At 50.2% G+C, this 22,111-nt stretch overlaps 1 protein-coding gene across 1 annotated transcript; it reads right to left on the bottom strand.

The window, feature by feature from the left end:
• Positions 1-8,662: 8,662 nt before the first annotated feature.
• On the bottom strand, positions 8,663-19,569 carry LOC306968380 (plancitoxin-1-like; the record flags this gene model as incomplete). The annotated part of the gene is made up of 6 exons (XM_079563726.1): positions 8,663-9,132; positions 12,593-12,766; positions 12,840-13,007; positions 14,714-14,789; positions 19,194-19,356; positions 19,457-19,569. 6 exons carry the CDS (start codon positions 19,567-19,569, stop codon positions 8,663-8,665), a joined length of 1,164 nt encoding a protein of 387 aa, XP_079419852.1.
• Positions 19,570-22,111: the final 2,542 nt, after the last annotated feature.

Below are 22,111 nucleotides of genomic sequence, written 5' to 3'. Positions count from 1 at the left end.
ACATCATCAGGTGGAGCCGAGTGTTTGACTCTCCCTGTGACATCATCAGGTGGAGCCGAGTGTTTGACTCTCCCTGTGACATCATCAGGTGGAGCCGAGTGTTTGACTCTCCCTGTGACATCATCAGGTGGAGCCGAGTGTTTGACTCTCCCTGTGACATCATCAGGTGGAGCCGAGTGTTTGACTCTCCCTGTGACATCATCAGGTGGAGCCGAGTGTTTGACTCTCCCTGTGACATCATCAGGTGCAGCCGAGTGTTTGACTCTCCCTGTGACATCATCAGGTGCAGCCGAGTGTTTGACTCTCCCTGTGACATCATCAGGTGGAGCCGAGTGTTTGACTCTCCCTGTGACATCATCAGGTGGAGCCGAGTGTTTGACTCTCCCTGTGACATCATCAGGTGGAGCCGAGTGTTTGACGCTGTGACATCATCAGGTGGAGCCGAGTGTTTGACTCTCCCTGTGACATCATCAGGTGCAGCCGAGTGTTTGACTCTCCCTGTGACATCATCAGGTGGAGCTGAGTGTTTGACTCTCCCTGTGACATCATCAGGTGCAGCCGAGTGTTTGACTCTCCCTGTGACATCATCAGGTGCAGCCGAGTGTTTGACTCTCCCTGTGACATCATCAGGTGGAGCCGAGTGTTTGACTCTCCCTGTGACATCATCAGGTGGAGCCGAGTGTTTGACTCTCCCTGTGACATCATCAGGTGCAGCCGAGTGTTTGACTCTCCCTGTGACATCATCAGGTGCAGCCGAGTGTTTGACTCTCCCTGTGACATCATCAGGTGCAGCCGAGTGTTTGACTCTCCCTGTGACATCATCAGGTGGAGCCGAGTGTTTGACTCTCCCTGTGACATCATCAGGTGCAGCCGAGTGTTTGACTCTCCCTGTGACATCATCAGGTGGAGCCGAGTGTTTGACTCTCCCTGTGACATCATCAGGTGGAGCCGAGTGTTTGACTCTCCCTGTGACATCATCAGGTGGAGCCGAGTGTTTGACTCTCCCTGTGACATCATCAGGTGGAGCCGAGTGTTTGACTCTCCCTGTGACATCATCAGGTGGAGCCGAGTGTTTGACTCTCCCTGTGACATCATCAGGTGCAGCCGAGTGTTTGACTCTCCCTGTGACATCATCAGGTGCAGCCGAGTGTTTGACTCTCCCTGTGACATCATCAGGTGCAGCCGAGTGTTTGACTCTCCCTGTGACATCATCAGGTGCAGCCGAGTGTTTGACTCTCCCTGTGACATCATCAGGTGGAGCCGAGTGTTTGATGCTGTGACATCATCAGGTGCAGCCGAGTGTTTGACTCTCCCTGTGACATCATCAGGTGCAGCCGAGTGTTTGACTCTCCCTGTGACATCATCAGGTGGAGCCGAGTGTTTGACTCTCCCTGTGACATCATCAGGTGGAGCCGAGTGTTTGACTCTCCCTGTGACATCATCAGGTGGAGCCGAGTGTTTGACTCTCCCTGTGACATCATCAGGTGGAGCCGAGTGTTTGACTCTCCCTGTGACATCATCAGGTGGAGCTGAGTGTTTGACTCTCCCTGTGACATCATCAGGTGCAGCCGAGTGTTTGACTCTCCCTGTGACATCATCAGGTGCAGCCGAGTGTTTGACTCTCCCTGTGACATCATCAGGTGGAGCCGAGTGTTTGACTCTCCCTGTGACATCATCAAGTGGAGCCGAGTGTTTGACTCTCCCTGTGACATCATCAGGTGGAGCCGAGTGTTTGACTCTCCCTGTGACATCATCAGGTGGAGCCGAGTGTTTGACTCTCCCTGTGACATCATCAGGTGGAGCCGAGTGTTTGACTCTCCCTGTGACATCATCAGGTGGAGCCGAGTGTTTGACTCTCCCTGTGACATCATCAGGTGGAGCCGAGTGTTTGACTCTCCCTGTGACATCATCAGGTGGAGCCGAGTGTTTGACGCTCCCTGTGACATCATCAGGTGGAGCCGAGTGTTTGACTCTCCCTGTGACATCATCAGGTGCAGCCGAGTGTTTGACTCTCCCTGTGACATCATCAGGTGCAGCCGAGTGTTTGACTCTCCCTGTGACATCCTCAGGTGGAGCCGAGTGTTTGACTCTCCCTGTGACATCATCAGGTGGAGCCGAGTGTTTGACGCTCCCTGTGACATCATCAGGTGCAGCCGAGTGTTTGACTCTCCCTGTGACATCATCAGGTGCAGCCGAGTGTTTGACTCTCCCTGTGACATCATCAGGTGGAGCCGAGTGTTTGACTCTCCCTGTGACATCATCAAGTGGAGCCGAGTGTTTGACTCTCCCTGTGACATCATCAGGTGGAGCCGAGTGTTTGACTCTCCCTGTGACATCATCAGGTGGAGCCGAGTGTTTGACTCTCCCTGTGACATCATCAGGTGGAGCCGAGTGTTTGACGCTGTGACATCATCAGGTGGAGCCGAGTGTTTGACTCTCCCTGTGACATCATCAGGTGGAGCCGAGTGTTTGACGCTCCCTGTGACATCATCAGGTGGAGCCGAGTGTTTGACTCTCCCTGTGACATCATCAGGTGCAGCCGAGTGTTTGACTCTCCCTGTGACATCATCAGGTGGAGCCGAGTGTTTGACTCTCCCTGTGACATCATCAGGTGCAGCCGAGTGTTTGACTCTCCCTGTGACATCATCAGGTGGAGCCGAGTGTTTGACTCTCCCTGTGACATCATCAGGTGCAGCCGAGTGTTTGACGCTCCCTGTGACATCATCAGGTGGAGCTGAGTGTTTGACTCTCCCTGTGACATCATCAGGTGCAGCCGAGTGTTTGACTCTCCCTGTGACATCATCAGGTGGAGCCGAGTGTTTGACTCTCCCTGTGACATCATCAAGTGGAGCCGAGTGTTTGACGCTCCCTGTGACATCATCAGGTGGAGCCGAGTGTTTGACTCTCCCTGTGACATCATCAGGTGGAGCCGAGTGTTTGACTCTCCCTGTGACATCATCAGGTGGAGCCGAGTGTTTGACGCTGTGACATCATCAGGTGGAGCCGAGTGTTTGACTCTCCCTGTGACATCATCAAGTGGAGCCGAGTGTTTGACGCTCCCTGTGACATCATCAGGTGCAGCCGAGTGTTTGACGCTGTGACATCATCAGGTGGAGCTGAGTGTTTGACTCTCCCTGTGACATCATCAGGTGGAGCCGAGTGTTTGACTCTCCCTGTGACATCATCAGGTGCAGCCGAGTGTTTGACTCTCCCTGTGACATCATCAGGTGCAGCCGAGTGTTTGACTCTCCCTGTGACATCATCAGGTGGAGCCGAGTGTTTGACTCTCCCTGTGACATCATCAGGTGCAGCCGAGTGTTTGACTCTCCCTGTGACATCATCAGGTGGAGCCGAGTGTTTGACTCTCCCTGTGACATCATCAGGTGGAGCCGAGTGTTTGACTCTCCCTGTGACATCATCAGGTGCAGCCGAGTGTTTGACTCTCCCTGTGACATCATCAGGTGGAGCCGAGTGTTTGACTCTCCCTGTGACATCATCAGGTGGAGCCGAGTGTTTGACTCTCCCTGTGACATCATCAGGTGCAGCCGAGTGTTTGACTCTCCCTGTGACATCATCAGGTGCAGCCGAGTGTTTGACTCTCCCTGTGACATCATCAGGTGGAGCCGAGTGTTTGACTCTCCCTGTGACATCATCAGGTGGAGCCGAGTGTTTGACTCTCCCTGTGACATCATCAGGTGGAGCCGAGTGTTTGACTCTCCCTGTGACATCATCAGGTGGAGCCGAGTGTTTGACTCTCCCTGTGACATCATCAGGTGCAGCCGAGTGTTTGACTCTCCCTGTGACATCATCAGGTGGAGCCGAGTGTTTGACTCTCCCTGTGACATCATCAGGTGGAGCCGAGTGTTTGACTCTCCCTGTGACATCATCAGGTGGAGCCGAGTGTTTGACTCTCCCTGTGACATCATCAGGTGGAGCCGAGTGTTTGACTCTCCCTGTGACATCATCAGGTGGAGCCGAGTGTTTGACTCTCCCTGTGACATCATCAGGTGGAGCCGAGTGTTTGACTCTCCCTGTGACATCATCAGGTGGAGCCGAGTGTTTGACTCTCCCTGTGACATCATCAGGTGCAGCCGAGTGTTTGACTCTCCCTGTGACATCATCAGGTGCAGCCGAGTGTTTGACTCTCCCTGTGACATCATCAGGTGGAGCCGAGTGTTTGACTCTCCCTGTGACATCATCAGGTGCAGCCGAGTGTTTGACTCTGTGACATCATCAGGTGGAGCCGAGTGTTTGACTCTCCCTGTGACATCATCAGGTGGAGCCGAGTGTTTGACGCTCCCTGTGACATCATCAGGTGGAGCCGAGTGTTTGACGCTGTGTCATCATCAGGTGGAGCCGAGTGTTTGACTCTCCCTGTGACATCATCAGGTGGAGCCGAGTGTTTGACTCTCCCTGTGACATCATCAGGTGGAGCTGAGTGTTTGACTCTCCCTGTGACATCATCAGGTGGAGCCGAGTGTTTGACTCTCCCTGTGACATCATCAGGTGGAGCCGAGTGTTTGACTCTCCCTGTGACATCATCAGGTGCAGCCGAGTGTTTGACTCTCCCTGTGACATCATCAGGTGGAGCCGAGTGTTTGACTCTCCCTGTGACATCATCAAGTGGAGCCGAGTGTTTGACTCTCCCTGTGACATCATCAGGTGGAGCCGAGTGTTTGACTCTCCCTGTGACATCATCAGGTGGAGCCGAGTGTTTGACTCTCCCTGTGACATCATCAGGTGGAGCCGAGTGTTTGACTCTCCCTGTGACATCATCAGGTGGAGCCGAGTGTTTGACTCTCCCTGTGACATCATCAGGTGGAGCCGAGTGTTTGACTCTCCCTGTGACATCATCAGGTGGAGCCGAGTGTTTGACTCTCCCTGTGACATCATCAGGTGCAGCCGAGTGTTTGACGCTCCCTGTGACATCATCAGGTGGAGCCGAGTGTTTGACTCTCCCTGTGACATCATCAGGTGCAGCCGAGTGTTTGACTCTCCCTGTGACATCATCAGGTGGAGCCGAGTGTTTGACTCTCCCTGTGACATCATCAGGTGGAGCCGAGTGTTTGACTCTCCCTGTGACATCATCAGGTGCAGCCGAGTGTTTGACTCTCCCTGTGACATCATCAGGTGCAGCCGAGTGTTTGACTCTCCCTGTGACATCATCAGGTGCAGCCGAGTGTTTGACTCTCCCTGTGACATCATCAGGTGCAGCCGAGTGTTTGACTCTCCCTGTGACATCATCAGGTGGAGCCGAGTGTTTGACTCTCCCTGTGACATCATCAGGTGCAGCCGAGTGTTTGACTCTCCCTGTGACATCATCAGGTGGAGCCGAGTGTTTGACTCTCCCTGTGACATCATCAGGTGCAGCCGAGTGTTTGACTCTCCCTGTGACATCATCAGGTGCAGCCGAGTGTTTGACTCTCCCTGTGACATCATCAGGTGGAGCCGAGTGTTTGACTCTCCCTGTGACATCATCAGGTGCAGCCGAGTGTTTGACTCTCCCTGTGACATCATCAGGTGGAGCCGAGTGTTTGACTCTCCCTGTGACATCATCAGGTGGAGCCGAGTGTTTGACTCTCCCTGTGACATCATCAGGTGCAGCCGAGTGTTTGACTCTCCCTGTGACATCATCAGGTGGAGCCGAGTGTTTGACTCTCCCTGTGACATCATCAGGTGGAGCCGAGTGTTTGACTCTCCCTGTGACATCATCAGGTGCAGCCGAGTGTTTGACTCTCCCTGTGACATCATCAGGTGCAGCCGAGTGTTTGACTCTCCCTGTGACATCATCAGGTGGAGCTGAGTGTTTGACTCTCCCTGTGACATCATCAGGTGGAGCCGAGTGTTTGACTCTCCCTGTGACATCATCAGGTGGAGCCGAGTGTTTGACTCTCCCTGTGACATCATCAGGTGGAGCCGAGTGTTTGACTCTCCCTGTGACATCATCAGGTGGAGCCGAGTGTTTGACTCTCCCTGTGACATCATCAGGTGGAGCCGAGTGTTTGACTCTCCCTGTGACATCATCAGGTGGAGCCGAGTGTTTGACTCTCCCTGTGACATCATCAGGTGGAGCCGAGTGTTTGACTCTCCCTGTGACATCATCAGGTGCAGCCGAGTGTTTGACTCTCCCTGTGACATCATCAGGTGCAGCCGAGTGTTTGACTCTCCCTGTGACATCATCAGGTGGAGCCGAGTGTTTGACTCTCCCTGTGACATCATCAGGTGCAGCCGAGTGTTTGACTCTGTGACATCATCAGGTGGAGCCGAGTGTTTGACTCTCCCTGTGACATCATCAGGTGGAGCCGAGTGTTTGACGCTCCCTGTGACATCATCAGGTGGAGCCGAGTGTTTGACGCTGTGTCATCATCAGGTGGAGCCGAGTGTTTGACTCTCCCTGTGACATCATCAGGTGGAGCCGAGTGTTTGACTCTCCCTGTGACATCATCAGGTGGAGCTGAGTGTTTGACTCTCCCTGTGACATCATCAGGTGGAGCCGAGTGTTTGACTCTCCCTGTGACATCATCAGGTGGAGCCGAGTGTTTGACTCTCCCTGTGACATCATCAGGTGCAGCCGAGTGTTTGACTCTCCCTGTGACATCATCAGGTGGAGCCGAGTGTTTGACTCTCCCTGTGACATCATCAAGTGGAGCCGAGTGTTTGACTCTCCCTGTGACATCATCAGGTGGAGCCGAGTGTTTGACGCTCCCTGTGACATCATCAGGTGGAGCCGAGTGTTTGACTCTCCCTGTGACATCATCAGGTGGAGCCGAGTGTTTGACTCTCCCTGTGACATCATCAGGTGCAGCCGAGTGTTTGACGCTCCCTGTGACATCATCAGGTGGAGCCGAGTGTTTGACTCTCCCTGTGACATCATCAGGTGCAGCCGAGTGTTTGACTCTCCCTGTGACATCATCAGGTGGAGCCGAGTGTTTGACTCTCCCTGTGACATCATCAGGTGGAGCCGAGTGTTTGACTCTCCCTGTGACATCATCAGGTGCAGCCGAGTGTTTGACTCTCCCTGTGACATCATCAGGTGGAGCCGAGTGTTTGACTCTCCCTGTGACATCATCAGGTGGAGCCGAGTGTTTGACTCTCCCTGTGACATCATCAGGTGCAGCCGAGTGTTTGACTCTCCCTGTGACATCATCAGGTGCAGCCGAGTGTTTGACTCTCCCTGTGACATCATCAGGTGCAGCCGAGTGTTTGACTCTCCCTGTGACATCATCAGGTGCAGCCGAGTGTTTGACTCTCCCTGTGACATCATCAGGTGGAGCCGAGTGTTTGACTCTCCCTGTGACATCATCAGGTGCAGCCGAGTGTTTGACTCTCCCTGTGACATCATCAGGTGGAGCCGAGTGTTTGACTCTCCCTGTGACATCATCAGGTGCAGCCGAGTGTTTGACTCTCCCTGTGACATCATCAGGTGGAGCCGAGTGTTTGACTCTCCCTGTGACATCATCAGGTGCAGCCGAGTGTTTGACTCTCCCTGTGACATCATCAGGTGCAGCCGAGTGTTTGACTCTCCCTGTGACATCATCAGGTGGAGCCGAGTGTTTGACTCTCCCTGTGACATCATCAGGTGGAGCCGAGTGTTTGACTCTGTGACATCATCAGGTGGAGCCGAGTGTTTGACTCTCCCTGTGACATCATCAGGTGCAGCCGAGTGTTTGACTCTCCCTGTGACATCATCAGGTGCAGCCGAGTGTTTGACTCTCCCTGTGACATCATCAGGTGCAGGACTCAGACATGAAACACGACTCTGGGCACGTTTTTATTGAGGAACAGAATCAGGGAGAACAAACCAATCAAACACAAACAAACCCCTGCAGTTTTAAACTCGTTAAATATTCATCTTTAAAAGGTTAACGCCCCCCACATATTACTATTATATTAATTAATATCATTTCTGTCTTGAGTGCACGTAAGGGCTGTGCACAGATACATTATAAACATTATATTATATTACATATGCATATCTGTCGTCTAGAACAGTGGTTCCCAAAGCGGGGGTCGCGGGGGGGTCCCCACATGGTGGAACTGCATATACTTTGTGAAATTCATTAAAATATAAAAAATAAACAGTTAAAATGAGTGTTGGACTGACATGGTTTTTCGTCTTTATCCGACTCGTTCTGGATAATGTTCGTTCACTGAGAATCAGGCATCGAGACATAAAAGGAACCACTGATCTAGACTATGTGGTCTTCTAGGACTGCAGATGGACTTTAGCATCATGCTAAAGCTGGTGCAGCCATCTTTTTAATGTAATGGCACATTGTCCTTCAAATAAATGTGTATAAATGAACATTGTTTTGTTTTATGGTTGTAGATCAGTGGTTTCCAAAAGACGACTTTTATATATTTGTTCCATTTATTTGATCTGAAATTTAAGTCACTTCCTTTAATCCTGGAGCATTAAAACTTGGATCCAAAGTTATAAGATTTTTTTTTATTCCTGCTTTACATACTTTTATTTTTCGATATGTCTAATAACTTTCTTTATTTTAAATACCACACTGGTGTCGTTTAGCTGTACCCAGCCCCTCATGGATCTGTTCATGCAGACGGACTGAAAGATCCCAGTGTGAACGATGTTCCTCTGTTCCTTTTCCCTTTTTTATTGTGATAATGAGCGCTGATCTCTCCACAGACTAGACTATATTCATTCATCGCTGTTATCGTCGCTGCCGTCAGAGTCAGGGCATGGCCTCTTGGCCGGGGACAGGGCTGCAGGCCCTTGAGGCGCGGCTGCAGGCCCTTGAGGCGCGGCTGCAGGCCCTGGAGGCGCGGCTGCAGCTGGAACCACACCGTTATCCTCCGTGCCACTGATAAACCCTTTGAAGATGTCGGTGACCTCTTCACTGTTGATGCACAGAGCTCCTCCCGGGCGCTTGGACTGCGAATCCTCCCGGTTACTGTCGCAGATGCAGGTCCAGTGGACGTTGGCCGAGGTGGTCACTGCCCATTTGGAGTGGTCCTTGCACTTGTCCCACGCCCCCACATCTGTTTTCACCATCTCAATGTTGATCACATTATAATTTTCATATTTTACGTTGGCGGTTCCACGTTTCCAGGTCTGAGCCTTAATGTGACTTTTAAAGTGAACGGCCAGCTGCGTGTACAGGTCTCCGTCTGCACAAACAACAAACCAAGAACAAACCAACATTAGCATTTGAGAGAAGGCTCAAATATGAACTGCCTTTCAGAACATAGAACATACTGTAATGGAGCTAATGTATGCAACCAAGCTGGCTACCCTGGTTAACTTCACAGAGTAAGGTAGCATTAGCATGATGAATGTATTCTTCCTATATACCTATATTACATAACCTCTTACTTTAACCGAGTGCATTTTCTCCAGTTTGGCTTTACCTGAATCTAAAAGGTTTTATTCTCATTTGAAAGTGAAGGCCTACGTTACATTGTCCTGGGTCTTCCACGAGGCCTTCTCCCACTGGAACATGCCTGGAACACCTCCTGAAGGAGGCGACCAGGAGGCTCTGAACAGATGCACGAGCCTCCTCAGGCAGCTCCTCCCCCTCCCACCCTGTGGTGGAAACTTATTTTGGCCACTTCTATCCGTGATCTTGTCCTTTACGAATTTCTTATTCTTTAAAAAAAAAAAGTACTATAAATAATTTGTATGTTTCCTTTTTTTTGTGTTAAAAACTGCACAGAGACTTCAGATATTAAAATATATTAATAATAATAGTACTCGGGTCTGGGAGGAGTTTGGAGAAGCCATGGAGGAGGACTATCAGCGCCTCAGGAGAGGGAAGCAGTGCTTCACCAACACTGTTTACAGTGTTGGTGGGGGGCTGCTGACCTCGACTGGGGATGTCGTCGGGCGGTGGAAGGAGTACTTCGAGGACCTCCTCAATCCCGTCGTCACGTCTTCCAATGAGGAAGCAGAGGCTGGGGACTCGGAGGTGGGCTCGTCCATCACCGGGGCTGAAGTCACCGAGGTGGTGAGAAAGCTCCTCGGGGGCTCCGGGGGTGGATGAGATTCGCCCTGAGTACCTTAAGTCTCTGGATCTTGTAGGACTGTCTTGGCTGACACGTCTCTGCAACATCGCGTGGCGGTCGGGGACAGTGCCCCTGGATTGGCAGACCGGGGTGGTGGTCCCTCTCTTTAAGAAGGGGGATCGGAGGGTGTGTTCCAATTACAGAGGAATCACCCTCCTTAGCCTCCCCGGTAAGGTCTACTCCAGGGTGCTGGAGAGGAGGATCCGGCCGATAGTTGAACCTCGGATCCAGGAGGAACAATGTGGTTTTCGTCCTGGTCGTGGCACACTGGACCAACTGTATACCCTTCATCGGGTGCTCGAGGGTTCGTGGGAGTTCGCCCAACCAGTCCACATGCCCGGGCCTTTTCTGCTACTAATATATAAAAAAAAACTCTTCCTCACCCTCCGCGGGCGGTCTCTCTTTTTCCTCCTGCTCGGGTCCTCTACCAGAGGCCTGGGAGCTTGAGGGTTCTGCGCAGTATCTTTGCAGTTCCTAGAACTGCACTTTTCTGGACCGAGATGTCTGATATTTCCTGGGATCTGCTGGAGCCGCTCCTCCAGTTTGGGGGTCACTGCCCCGAGTGGCTCCACTGATGCTTCACCCTCCAGGTTTTCTCCAGCTCTTCTCTGAGCCCCTGGTGTTTCTCTAGTTTCTCCTGTTCCTTTTTCCTGATGTTGAAGTCGTGGTGATGTTTCCTCTGCTCTTTGTCACCACCACAATGTCCGGTTGGTTCATCACCTTCTGTCCGTCTGTATCTGGACGTCCCACAGGATCTTGGCTCGGTCGTTCTCCACCACCTTTGGAGGTGTTTCCCACTTTGACCTTGGGGTTTCCAGCCCATACTCTGCACAGATGTTCCTGTACACTATACCAGCCACTTGGTTATGGCTCCATGTAAGCTTTCCCTGCAGCATCTTACACCTGCAGTTATGTTCTTACACCTGCAGTTATGTTCTTACACCTGCAGTTATGTTCTTACACCTGCAGTTATGTTCTTACACCTGCAGTTATGTTCTTACACCTGCAGTTATGTGCTGGATTGTCTCATTGGCCTCTTTGCACAGTCTACACCTGGGTTAGCATGGCTGCACAGGAGCCTCGAGCACTAGAGCAATAGAGGCCCAGATCTACCACACCAGACAAGAGCCCAGGTGTAAGAACATAACTGCAGGAGTAAGAACATAACTGCAGGTGTAAGAACATAACTGCAGGTGTAAGAACATAACTGCAGGTGTAAGAACATAACTGCAGGTGTAAGAACATAACTGCAGGTGTAAGAACATAACTGCAGGTGTAAGAACATAACTGCAGGTGTAAGAACATAACTGCAGGTGTAAGAACATAACTGCAGGTGTAAGAACATAACTGCAGGTGTAAGAACATAACTGCAGGTGTAAGAACATAACTGCAGGGTGTAAGAACATAACTGCAGGTGTAAGAACATAACTGCAGGTGTAAGAACATAACTGCAGGTGTAAGAACATAACTGCAGGTGTAAGATGCTGCAGGGAAAGCTTACATGGAGCCATAACCAAGTGGCTGGTATAGTGTACAGGAACATCTGTGCAGAGGATCATAGTGTACAGGAACATCTGTGCAGAGGATCACAGTGTACAGGAACATCTGTGCAGAGGATCATAGTGAACAGGAACATCTGTGCAGAGTATCATAGTGTACAGGAACATCTGTGAGAGGATCATAGTGTACAGGAACATCTGTGCAGAGTCTGGGCTGGAAACCCCAAGGTCAAAGTGGGAAACACCTCCAAAGGTGGTGGAGAACGACCGAGCCAAGATCCTGTGGGACGTCCAGATCCAGACGGACAGAAGGTGATGAACCAACCGGACATTGTGGTGGTGACAAAGAGCAGAGGAAACATCAGCACGACTTCAACATCAGGACAAAGGAACAGGAGAAACTAGAGAAACACCAGGGGCTCAGAGAAGAGCTGGAGAAAACCTGGAGGTGAAGCATCAGTGGAGCCACTCGGGGCAGTGACCCCCAAACTGGAGGAGCGGCTCCAGCAGATCCCAGGAAATACATCAGACATCTCGGTCCAGAAAAGATCCTGCAGAACCTCAAGCTCCCAGGCCGACGGGAGAGGAACCGAGCAGGAGGAAGAAGAGAGCGAGGAGGAGGGTGAGGAAGAGTTTAAAAAAAAAATATATATATATATATAGATAGATAAACCTGTAAACCAGCACTGCAAATTTTTACTATAGACTTTTTTATTATTTTTTACTTTCTGTGCCCTCTGTGCCCGTCCGTACATTTAAAGGCTTCTCTCTTTTCCATGAATGCTTCATCAGCGTCATCTGAATCCATACATTTAATTCCAGCCTGGTTTAATTTAACACAGAAGTGAGTTTTTCTTAGGAAGCGATTCACCAGGATACTGTAGGTGAAATACTGCGATATTCTCGTTTATGGGGATATTACATCCATTAAAAACGATTATTGTGTCAGAGTGATATTTCCTCCAGTCTCTTACCGTTAAGCTCGTTGGGAAGTAGCTTTTCTCTTGGTTTATTTGTGTTTGGATCTTTGCTTAGTTTTACATTTTTTTTTGCAAAGGCCATCAGACTAGGTTGATTATTTTGCTGGTTGTTTATGGTCTGCAGGTTTTGGATTTTTCCCATTTTTGTCACGTCTACGCCATTGGAAAAGGCCTTGTCGACGGTTTCTCTCAGCTCTTTGGGGAAGTGGTCTGGAAGGTCATAGTCAAAAGGAAGTGCCCAGATGTTCTGCAGATGTGTCCCTGTAACACAGTGAGAGTTCAGAGCGGAGCACAGAGCGTCTGATGGATCACACAAGGTGAAGATCTTTCTTACCCACGACTTTGAGGTCATCGTATGTCAGAGAAACACACATGAAGGTCTGACTGTTTAGATACCCGTTTGGAGGCCAGAATTGTGTTGGGTCTCTTCTCAGCGGGAACTGGGGAGTGCTGTGAGTGAGCCACAGGGCTGTTTTAGTCTCACTGTCCCCCATCACCACACCTGAGGAGACAAGCACACCTGAACCACACCTGAACCACACCTGAGCCACACCTGAACCACACCTGAGGAGACAAGCACACCTGAGGAGACAAGCACACCTGAACCACACCTGAGCCACACCTGAGGAGACAAGCACACCTGAACCACACCTGAACCACACCTGAACCACATCTGAACCACACCTGAACCACACCTGAGCCACACCTGAGGAGACAAGCACACCTGAACCACACCTGAACCACACCTGAACCACACCTGAACCACACCTGAACCACACCTGAGCCACACCTGAGGAGACAAGCACACCTGAATCACACCTGGACCACACCTGAACCACACCTGAACCACACCTGAACCACACCTGAACCACAACTGAGCCACACCTGAGGAGACAAGCACACCTGAGGAGACAAGCACACCTGAACCACACCTGAACCACACCTGAACCACACCTGAACCACACCTGAACCACACCTGAGGAGACAAGCACACCTGAACCACACCTGAACCACACCTGAGGAGACAAGCACACCTGAGGAGACAAGCACACCTGAACCACACCTGGACCACACCTGAACCACACCTGAACCACACCTGAGGAGACAAGCACACCTGAGGAGACAAGCACACCTGAACCACACCTGGACCACACCTGAACCACACCTGAACCACACCTGAACCACACCTGAACCACACCAAAACTCTGATGGCGGCCATTTTAGGGATAGGTTTGCCTGAGTCCTCCTAGGAACGCCCCCACCTCCTGGAGACGCCTCCGAGCCGAGTAACCAACCACTGCTCCTCAGCAGAACCCCCTCCCCACTGATGCCACAGACAGCGTGTGGAGGGGGCGTGTCTAAAGGCTCAGAGGTTCTTAAAGAGACAGAGGCCTATTTCAAGACATTCACTACAGCCATTTTGAGAGAGACATTTTATACAAGGCAGTTATTCTAATTTACTGCATTTACAGACCAACAGAAGGTTTGTCATCATTGTAGTGAGATATAGACTGGTGCTATGGGACTGAAAAAAGCAGAATACCCCCTCTTTAAGGAAGAATAACCCCCTCTTTAAATATTTCACAACATCAAATTGCTGTTCTAAAAGGGAACTTTACCAATATTAGCGTGTATCCGCTGTTAGCGCAGCTTTAGCTGGTGTTAGCATAACATTACCTTCATAGTTCGTCTTTTATCTGCTTCTTTCCTGTAGTATCTGCCTCGGCTCTGAATGATTCCATAACTCCACCAGAGGGCAGCATTTGTCCACATTTGTTTTCATCGTGGCTCTGAAGTTCAGTGTAGCTTCATGTCTGTGGGGGCGTCGCCCACAACTACTGCGTGTGTGGTGTCGTGGAAACACGAGCGTGTACTGGCAGAGTCGATACGTGACGAAGTGTCCGGCAGAGCTGTGTTAGTGTGTTTGCACCGAGGCAGGCACGATTTGGTTTTAAATCTTTGCTGCTTAATAAATAAAATGAACTGAGTGAGAAATAGTGCAATAATATCAAAATGACTTGTTTTGTGGTTTTATTCAAACAAAGTTATAGTTTATGAACATTATTATTATTATTATTATTATTATTATTATTTGTATTATTTGTATTATTTGTATTATTTGTATTATTTGTATTATTTGTATTATGATTAATGCAGCATAAGCATTGAGGACAGTATCATTCAGAGCTGAAAAATGTGTGTGCTCACCTTTGCTATGGCCATGATCAGAATTCAATAATCTAGGAGGCTGGTCACTGTAGCTGATGAAGCCGAAGCTGTCTGGCTGAAACAGAAGCACAGCACATTATCTAATAACAGTTCAAAGTGGTAAAAACATTCTCCCCTCATGGGTTAACACATTTTTTTTAACCAGACACACTGTTATTGGTCAGAGTATGACCCTTCAGCAATTTAGTCGGGTCCATGGCACAAAAGAAAAGAAGTCTGTCCACACACTGGATATACGCTGTGTTCCAAATTATTATGCATCTCATCGTTTCAGTACATTTTAAAGCTTGTTAAGAACTGAAAATGGTCATTTGTTCAAAAACATCTTAACAGGTGAAGTTATATTTTACCAAAGGACCTTCTTTGAGCAGCTTTAAAATTCTTAAATCCATTAAACTTGTGAGTTTCTGCTTGGATTTCTTTGCAGGATGTTAGAATAGCCTCCCAGAGCTGCTGTTTGGATGAAAACTGCCTCCCACCCTCATAGATGTTTCTCTTGTTGAGGCTCCAAAGGTTCTCAATAGGGTTGAGGTCAGGGGAGGAGGGGGTCCACATCATGAGTTTCTCTCCTTTTATGCCCATAGCAGCCAGTGATGCAGAGGTTTTCTTTACAGCAGGACATGGGGCGTTGTCATTCATGAAGAGGATTTTGTTCGGGAAAACACGGCTCTTCTTTTTTTTAGACGACAGTGGTCAGTCAGAAAGAGGTCATTTTCACACCTTCAGGGATCCTAAAGGGACTGACCAGCTCTCTCACCATGATCCTGGCCCAAATCATGACTCCGCCCCCTCCTTACTGACTCCGCCCCCTCCTTACTGACGTCACAGCCTTGTTGGGACATGGTGGCCGTTCACCTCCATCCACTACTCCATCATCTGACCATCCAGGGTCACACGGCCTCATCAGTGAACAAGACTGTTTGAAAATGAGTCTCATGTATTTCTGAGCCACTGCAGCCGTTTCTGCTTCAGCTTCAATGAACAGTTTAGGGGAGGCCGGAGAGAAGGTTTATGCACAACTGCAGCCTCTGGAGGGTCCAAAGCACCGGCAACAGTGCAGAGTGCCCACGACTCAATGCCACATACTTGGATCATTGAGTGCTGGAGCTCTACAATATCAAACTCGATGAGGTTATGGAAAACCACCCTTGAAACAAGCCACACCGGATTGTAGCCTTGGGCTTATTTCCATCCGTCGTCCCCATGAACGCTCTCAAACACACTCTCATTCCTCCTGGCCTATTGTACATGTTTTAGTGGTAGGGGAAACCGGAGTACCCGGAGGAAGCCTACACAGACACGGGAGAACATGCAAACTCCACACAGAAAGGCCCCGTCCCTGGTGGGAATCGAACCCGGACCTTCTAGCTGTGAAGCACGAGCGCTAACCACTGCGGCACGGGTCGATCGACTCACTGATCCAGACCACCCGGATATACAGGGCAGACATTGGGATGTCATTGGGACTAGAGAAGTGTGGTCGGATGGTGACTCAGAGAGGGAAGGTCGTCCACACAGAAGGTCTCACTCCCAGAAGGAACAATAGCAGACATTGAGGACAGTTACAAGTACCTCGGAATCCCACAAGCAAATGGCAACCTCGAACCTCGGCCAAATACCTCCAACCAGTAAGGCAGGTCCTAAGAAGCAGCTCAATGGCAAGAACAAGTCCCTACGCCCTGCAGTAATCAGATCCTGCAGGAATAATAAGCTGCCAAAGGATGAGATACAGACCACAGATGTTAAGACGCGAAAGCTCCTAACCATGCACGGAGGGTTCACCCCAAATCCAGCACCCTGAGACTGTACGCTCGCCGTAAGGAAGGAGGGTCCACCCCAAATCCAGCACCCTGAGACTGTACGCTCGCCGTAAGGAAGGAGGGTCCACCCCAAATCCAGCACCCTGAGACTGTACGCTCGCCGTAAGGAAGGAGGGTCCACCCCAAATCCAGCACTCTGAGACTGTACGCTAGCCGTAAGGAAGGAGGGTCCACCCCAAATCCAGCACCCTGAGACTGTACGCTCGCCGTAAGGAAGGAGGGTCCACCCCAAATCCAGCACCCTGAGACTGTACGCTCGCCGTAAGGAAGGAGGGTCCACCCCAAATCCAGCACCCTGAGACTGTACGCTGGCCGTAAGGAAGGAGGGTCCACCCCAAATCCAGCACCCTGAGACTGTACGCTCGCCGTAAGGAAGGAGGGTTCACCCCAAATCCAGCACTCTGAGACTGTACGCTCGCCGTAAGGAAGGAGGGTTCACCCCAAATCCAGCACCCTGAGCCTGTACGCTGGCCGTAAGGAAGGAGGGTCCACCCCAAATCCAGCACTCTGAGACTGTACGCTCGCCGTAAGGAAGGAGGGTTCACCCCAAATCCAGCACCCTGAGACTGTACGCTCGCCGTAAGGAAGGAGGGTTCACCCCAAATCCAGCACCCTGAGACTGTACGCAGCCGTAAGGAAGGAGGGTCCACCCCAAATCCAGCACTCTGAGACTGTACGCTCGCCGTAAGGAAGGAGGGTCCACCCCAAATCCAGCACCCTGAGACTGTACGCTCGCCGTAAGGAAGGAGGGTTCACCCCAAATCCAGCACCCTGAGCCTGTACGCTGGCCTTAAGGAAGGAGGGTCCACCCCAAATCCAGCACTCTGAGACTGTACGCTCGCCGTAAGGAAGGAGGGTTCACCCCAAATCCAGCACCCTGAGACTGTACGCTCGCCGTAAGGAAGGAGGGTCCACCCCAAATCCAGCACTCTGAGACTGTACGCAGCCGTAAGGAAGGAGGGTTCACCCCAAATCCAGCACCCTGAGACTGTACGCTCGCCGTAAGGAAGGAGGGTCCACCCCAAATCCAGCACCCTGAGACTGTACGCTCGCCGTAAGGAAGGAGGGTTCACCCCAAATCCAGCACCCTGAGACTGTACGCTCGCCGTAAGGAAGGAGGGTTCACCCCAAATCCAGCACCCTGAGACTGTACGCTGGCCGTAAGGAAGGAGGGTTCACCCCAAATCCAGCACCCTGAGACTGTACGCTCGCCGTAAGGAAGGAGGGTCCACCCCAAATCCAGCACTCTGAGACTGTACGCTCGCCGTAAGGAAGGAGGGTCCACCCCAAATCCAGCACCCTGAGACTGTACGCTCGCCGTAAGGAAGGAGGGTCCACCCCAAATCCAGCACCCTGAGACTGTACGCAGCCGTAAGGAAGGAGGGTTCACCCCAAATCCAGCACCCTGAGACTGTACGCTCGCCGTAAGGAAGGAGGGTTCACCCCAAATCCAGCACCCTGAGACTGTACGCTCGCCGTAAGGAAGGAGGGTTCACCCCAAATCCAGCACCCTGAGACTGTACACTCGCCGTAAGGAAGGAGGGTCCACCCCAAATCCAGCACCCTGAGACTGTACGCTCGCCGTAAGGAAGGAGGGTCCACCCCAAATCCAGCACCCTGAGACTGTACGCTCGCCGTAAGGAAGGAGGCCGAGGACTAGTGAGTGTGAGAGCCACTATCCAGGACGAAACATCCAAGATCCATAAGTACATCAAGGACAAGGCTCCGACAGATGACGTGCTCAGTGAATGTCTCAGACAATGGGGAACAGAAGATGAGGTGCTGGAGGTCCCGTCATGGGACACGGCTCATCATGGCCGCACAGGAGCCTTTAGCACCAGAGCAATAGAGGCCCAGATCTACCACACCAGACAAGAGCCCAGGTGTAAGAACATAACTGCAGGTGTAAGAACATAACTGCAGGTGTAAGAACATAACTGCAGGTGTAAGAACATAACTGCAGGTGTAAGAACATAACTGCAGGTGTAAGAACATAACTGCAGGTGTAAGAACATAACTGCAGGTGTAAGAACATAACTGCAGGTGTAAGAACATAACTGCAGGTGTAAGATGCTGCAGGGAAAACTTACATGGAGCCATAACCAAGTGGCTGGTATAGTGTACAGGAACATCTGTGCAGAGTCTGGGCTGGAAACCCCAAGGTCAAAGTGGGAAACACCTCCAAAGGTGGTAGAGAACGACCGAGCCAAGATCCTGTGGGACGTCCAGATCCAGACGGACAGAAGGTGATGAACCAACCGGACATTGTGGTGGTGACAAAGAGCAGAGGAAACATCACCACGACTTCAACATCAGGACAAAGGAACAGGAGAAACTAGAGAAACACCAGGGGCTCAGAGAAGAGCTGGAGGAAACCTGGAGGGTGAAGCATCAGTGGAGCCACTCGGGGCAGTGACCCCCAAACTGGAGGAGCGGCTCCAGCAGATCCCAGGAAATACATCAGACATCTCGGTCCAGAAAAGATCCTGCAGAACCTCAAGCTCCTCAAGCTCCCAGGCCGACGGGAGAGGACCCGAGCAGGAGGAAGAAGAGAGCGAGGAGGAGGAGGAAGAGCTGTTTTTATACCTTTAATTAGTTTCTAATAAAAAACATCTGATAAACTTTACCATTTTTCGTACAGATCTTAGCATCGGGTGGAGAGTGTTGGGCAGGACCCCTTCACGGATATTAGGCATTTTTTTCGGCCCGCTTTTGTCGATGTAAACAAACTTCTCGCCTGTCAGTTTAGGTTTCGGAGGTATACTTGTCTGAGGCGTCTTCTCAGTTTTATACAGAATGAACCTGAAGGACGAGAAACATTTCACATGATTCAGTAAACACAATGAGGAAAATCAAACCTTCACCTTTAATGAGCCTCGTTTTGTCTGTGTCAGGAACTCACCAGTCAACTTTATTGCCCTGAGCATCTCTGCAGCTCACGTCCACGGCCTCGCCTGCAGCTGTGGTCTGAGAGCTCCACCACAGCACCAAACTCATCACCAACAAGCACCACATGACTCCTGTAGGTCAGCACCGCACACGTACAGGCAAAGGGTCTACAAACCAGAAACAAAATGTGTTTTCATCTTATTTTTGTTACTATCCTGACTCTGAAGAAGCTGTTAGATTTGGGCCGGGTCGCGGGGCCAGCGGTCTCAGCAGAGGAGCCCAGACTTCCAGATCCACACACATTACAATTCACAAAACAGGGAGTTGTACCACCTTTTCTTTTTGCGTTTGCACTTTTAACCTCTTAACCCCCACCTGAACGGAGCACAATTTCTCGGAACGGAAAACCTCTGGAAAAAGGCGACAAAAAACAAGACAAAAACAAGGAACATAAAACAGCTACAAAAATGGACAAAAATGCGAGAAAAAAATGACAAAGAAAGCAATGGAAAAAGTGGCAAAAAAGTGACAAAAAATACAAAAAAAGCGATGGAAAAGGGGGAAAAAATATGACAAAAATGCAAAAAAAAAAGATAAAAAAGCAATAGAAAAAATGACAAAAAATGTGCTGGATGTCGAAAAATGCCGAAAAAGTTGTAAAAATGTGTGAAAAAACCCCACAACATGGCAACAAAGCAAGGAAAAATATCAGTTTTGTTGGTCTTAGCTTTCAAATGAGGTGTTACTCTGACCTATAGCTATACTGTGACCTATAGCTCTCCAGTCAAGAAACTGTGGTGGGAGTTAAGAGGTTAAAGAGCTGTAGCTCAGTAATGGAAACACGTATAGAGCTTTAATGTGGTCTGTGTCATTTCTGCTAAAATATTAAATACATAAAAAGGTTTTGATGGATAGATATTGTAGACTTTAGTTTATTCTGACCTCACTGCAGCAGAAGCAGGTTATGTATTTGATAAAGAGGGCGTTTGACACCGTGGACCTCGCAGTTCTCCTCCCCCGGTGTTCAGGGCACGGTCCTGCAGTGGTTCAGGTCTTACCTGACTGACCGGAGCTTCGCTGTCATGGTCGATGACTCTTCTTCCTCCTCTGCCCCGCTGTCATCCGGGGTGCCACAGGGTTCCATCCTTGGCCCGGTCCTGTTCTCACTGTACATGCTGCCGCTCGGGTCCATCATTGCCAGACACAATTTATCATTCCATCTTTATGCCGACGACATTCAGATCTATTTACCGGTATTCCCTAACACTGCCTCTGCTCTTGACTCCCTCCACAGCCGCCTTGAGGACATTAAACAATGGCTCGCGCAGAACTTCCTCCACCTCAAACTAAAGGATGTTCCTCAGATTCAGTCCCGGGTCGTGGGTCCAGTCCGAGATGCCGTCAGGAACCTGGGAGTCAGCTTTGACCGAGAACTAAACTTCAAACAACAGATAAATGCTGCGGTCAAAGCTGCTCCTTTTGACCAAGGTGAAGCCTTTTCTCTCACGCCAAGACCTGGAGAAGGACCCACGCATTTATCAGCTCTCGGTTGGACTATTGCAACGCTCTATACTCTGGCCTCCCACACTCGTCACTCCACCGGTTACAGTTACAGAAGCAGCAGCTCGTCTTCTCACCGGTTCATCCAGACTCAGCCACATCCCGTCCTCTCCTCCTGCACCGGCTCCCGGTCCGTTTTCAGATTGATTTTAAAATGTTAACGCTTGTTTTTAAAGCTCCACGGTCTCGCTCCGTTATATCTGACTGAGTCGTGACCGTCCATCGCCCCAGCAGAGTCTCCGGTCTCTGAGCAGATGGTTCTGGACGTGCCCAGGTCCCGGGACAAACAGTGGGCGATGGTTCAAACTGAACACTGTCTAGGCTGTAATTATTTGGTGTTTTTAAAATGTGTTTTATCTGTCTGTGAAGCGCTTTGGTCCTCCTGGTGTTGCCGTAAAGTGCTATAGAAATAAACTTTGATTGATTGATTTGAGTTACAGCTTCGCAAAGATGGTCCGACTCAGAAATGTCCCTCAGACCACGTGGTCACTGCTGAGGCTCTTCAAACGTTTCACAGATAGTTTGAAGGTGAAGATGGTTCTTTTATATTGTGCATCTGACACATTTGTGAAAAAAGAAATCCGAAAGTTTACATTCTAGGACATGTTTGATGCTCGTTCCTGGACAGCCCAAACTTTAGCCTCAGACGTGTGTCCCTGGCTGAGTTACAGCTCTTTGAAAGTGCTCACAAACACACAATCCCCCACGAGCAGAAAAGGCGGCGACAACTCCCTGTTTTGTAACTTTATTAAAAAATAAAACGAAGCTATTGGGTGTTAGAGCAGCTAAACTAACTTAGCATGTGTTCATTACACATGTGGAGGAACTCGAAAGGACATGCATCCTAATCTGAGAGGTTCACCTGGAAAGATTCTGACAATTTGGTTGATTTGACAAAATGACTCAAAAGCAGCAAACGTGTGTCAAACGCCCTTTAAGCAAAGAAAACATTACAAAAAAGCTATCCGTTTTGTGCAGGTGAGGCGTGTGCAGGTGAGGCGTGTGCAGGTGAGGCGTGTGCAGGTGAGGCGTGTGCAGGTGAGGCGTGTGAGGCAGGTGAGGCGTGTGCAGGTGAGTCTTACCTGAGCTGCAGTGAAGCGTCTCCTCG

The sequence above is a fragment of the Gobius niger genome (assembly GCF_951799975.1).
Source record: "Gobius niger genome assembly, chromosome: 9".
Classification (NCBI taxonomy): domain Eukaryota; kingdom Metazoa; phylum Chordata; class Actinopteri; order Gobiiformes; family Gobiidae; genus Gobius; species Gobius niger.
Note: the sequence above shows the minus strand (reverse complement) of the source record. Positions and strands in the feature narration are given on the sequence as shown.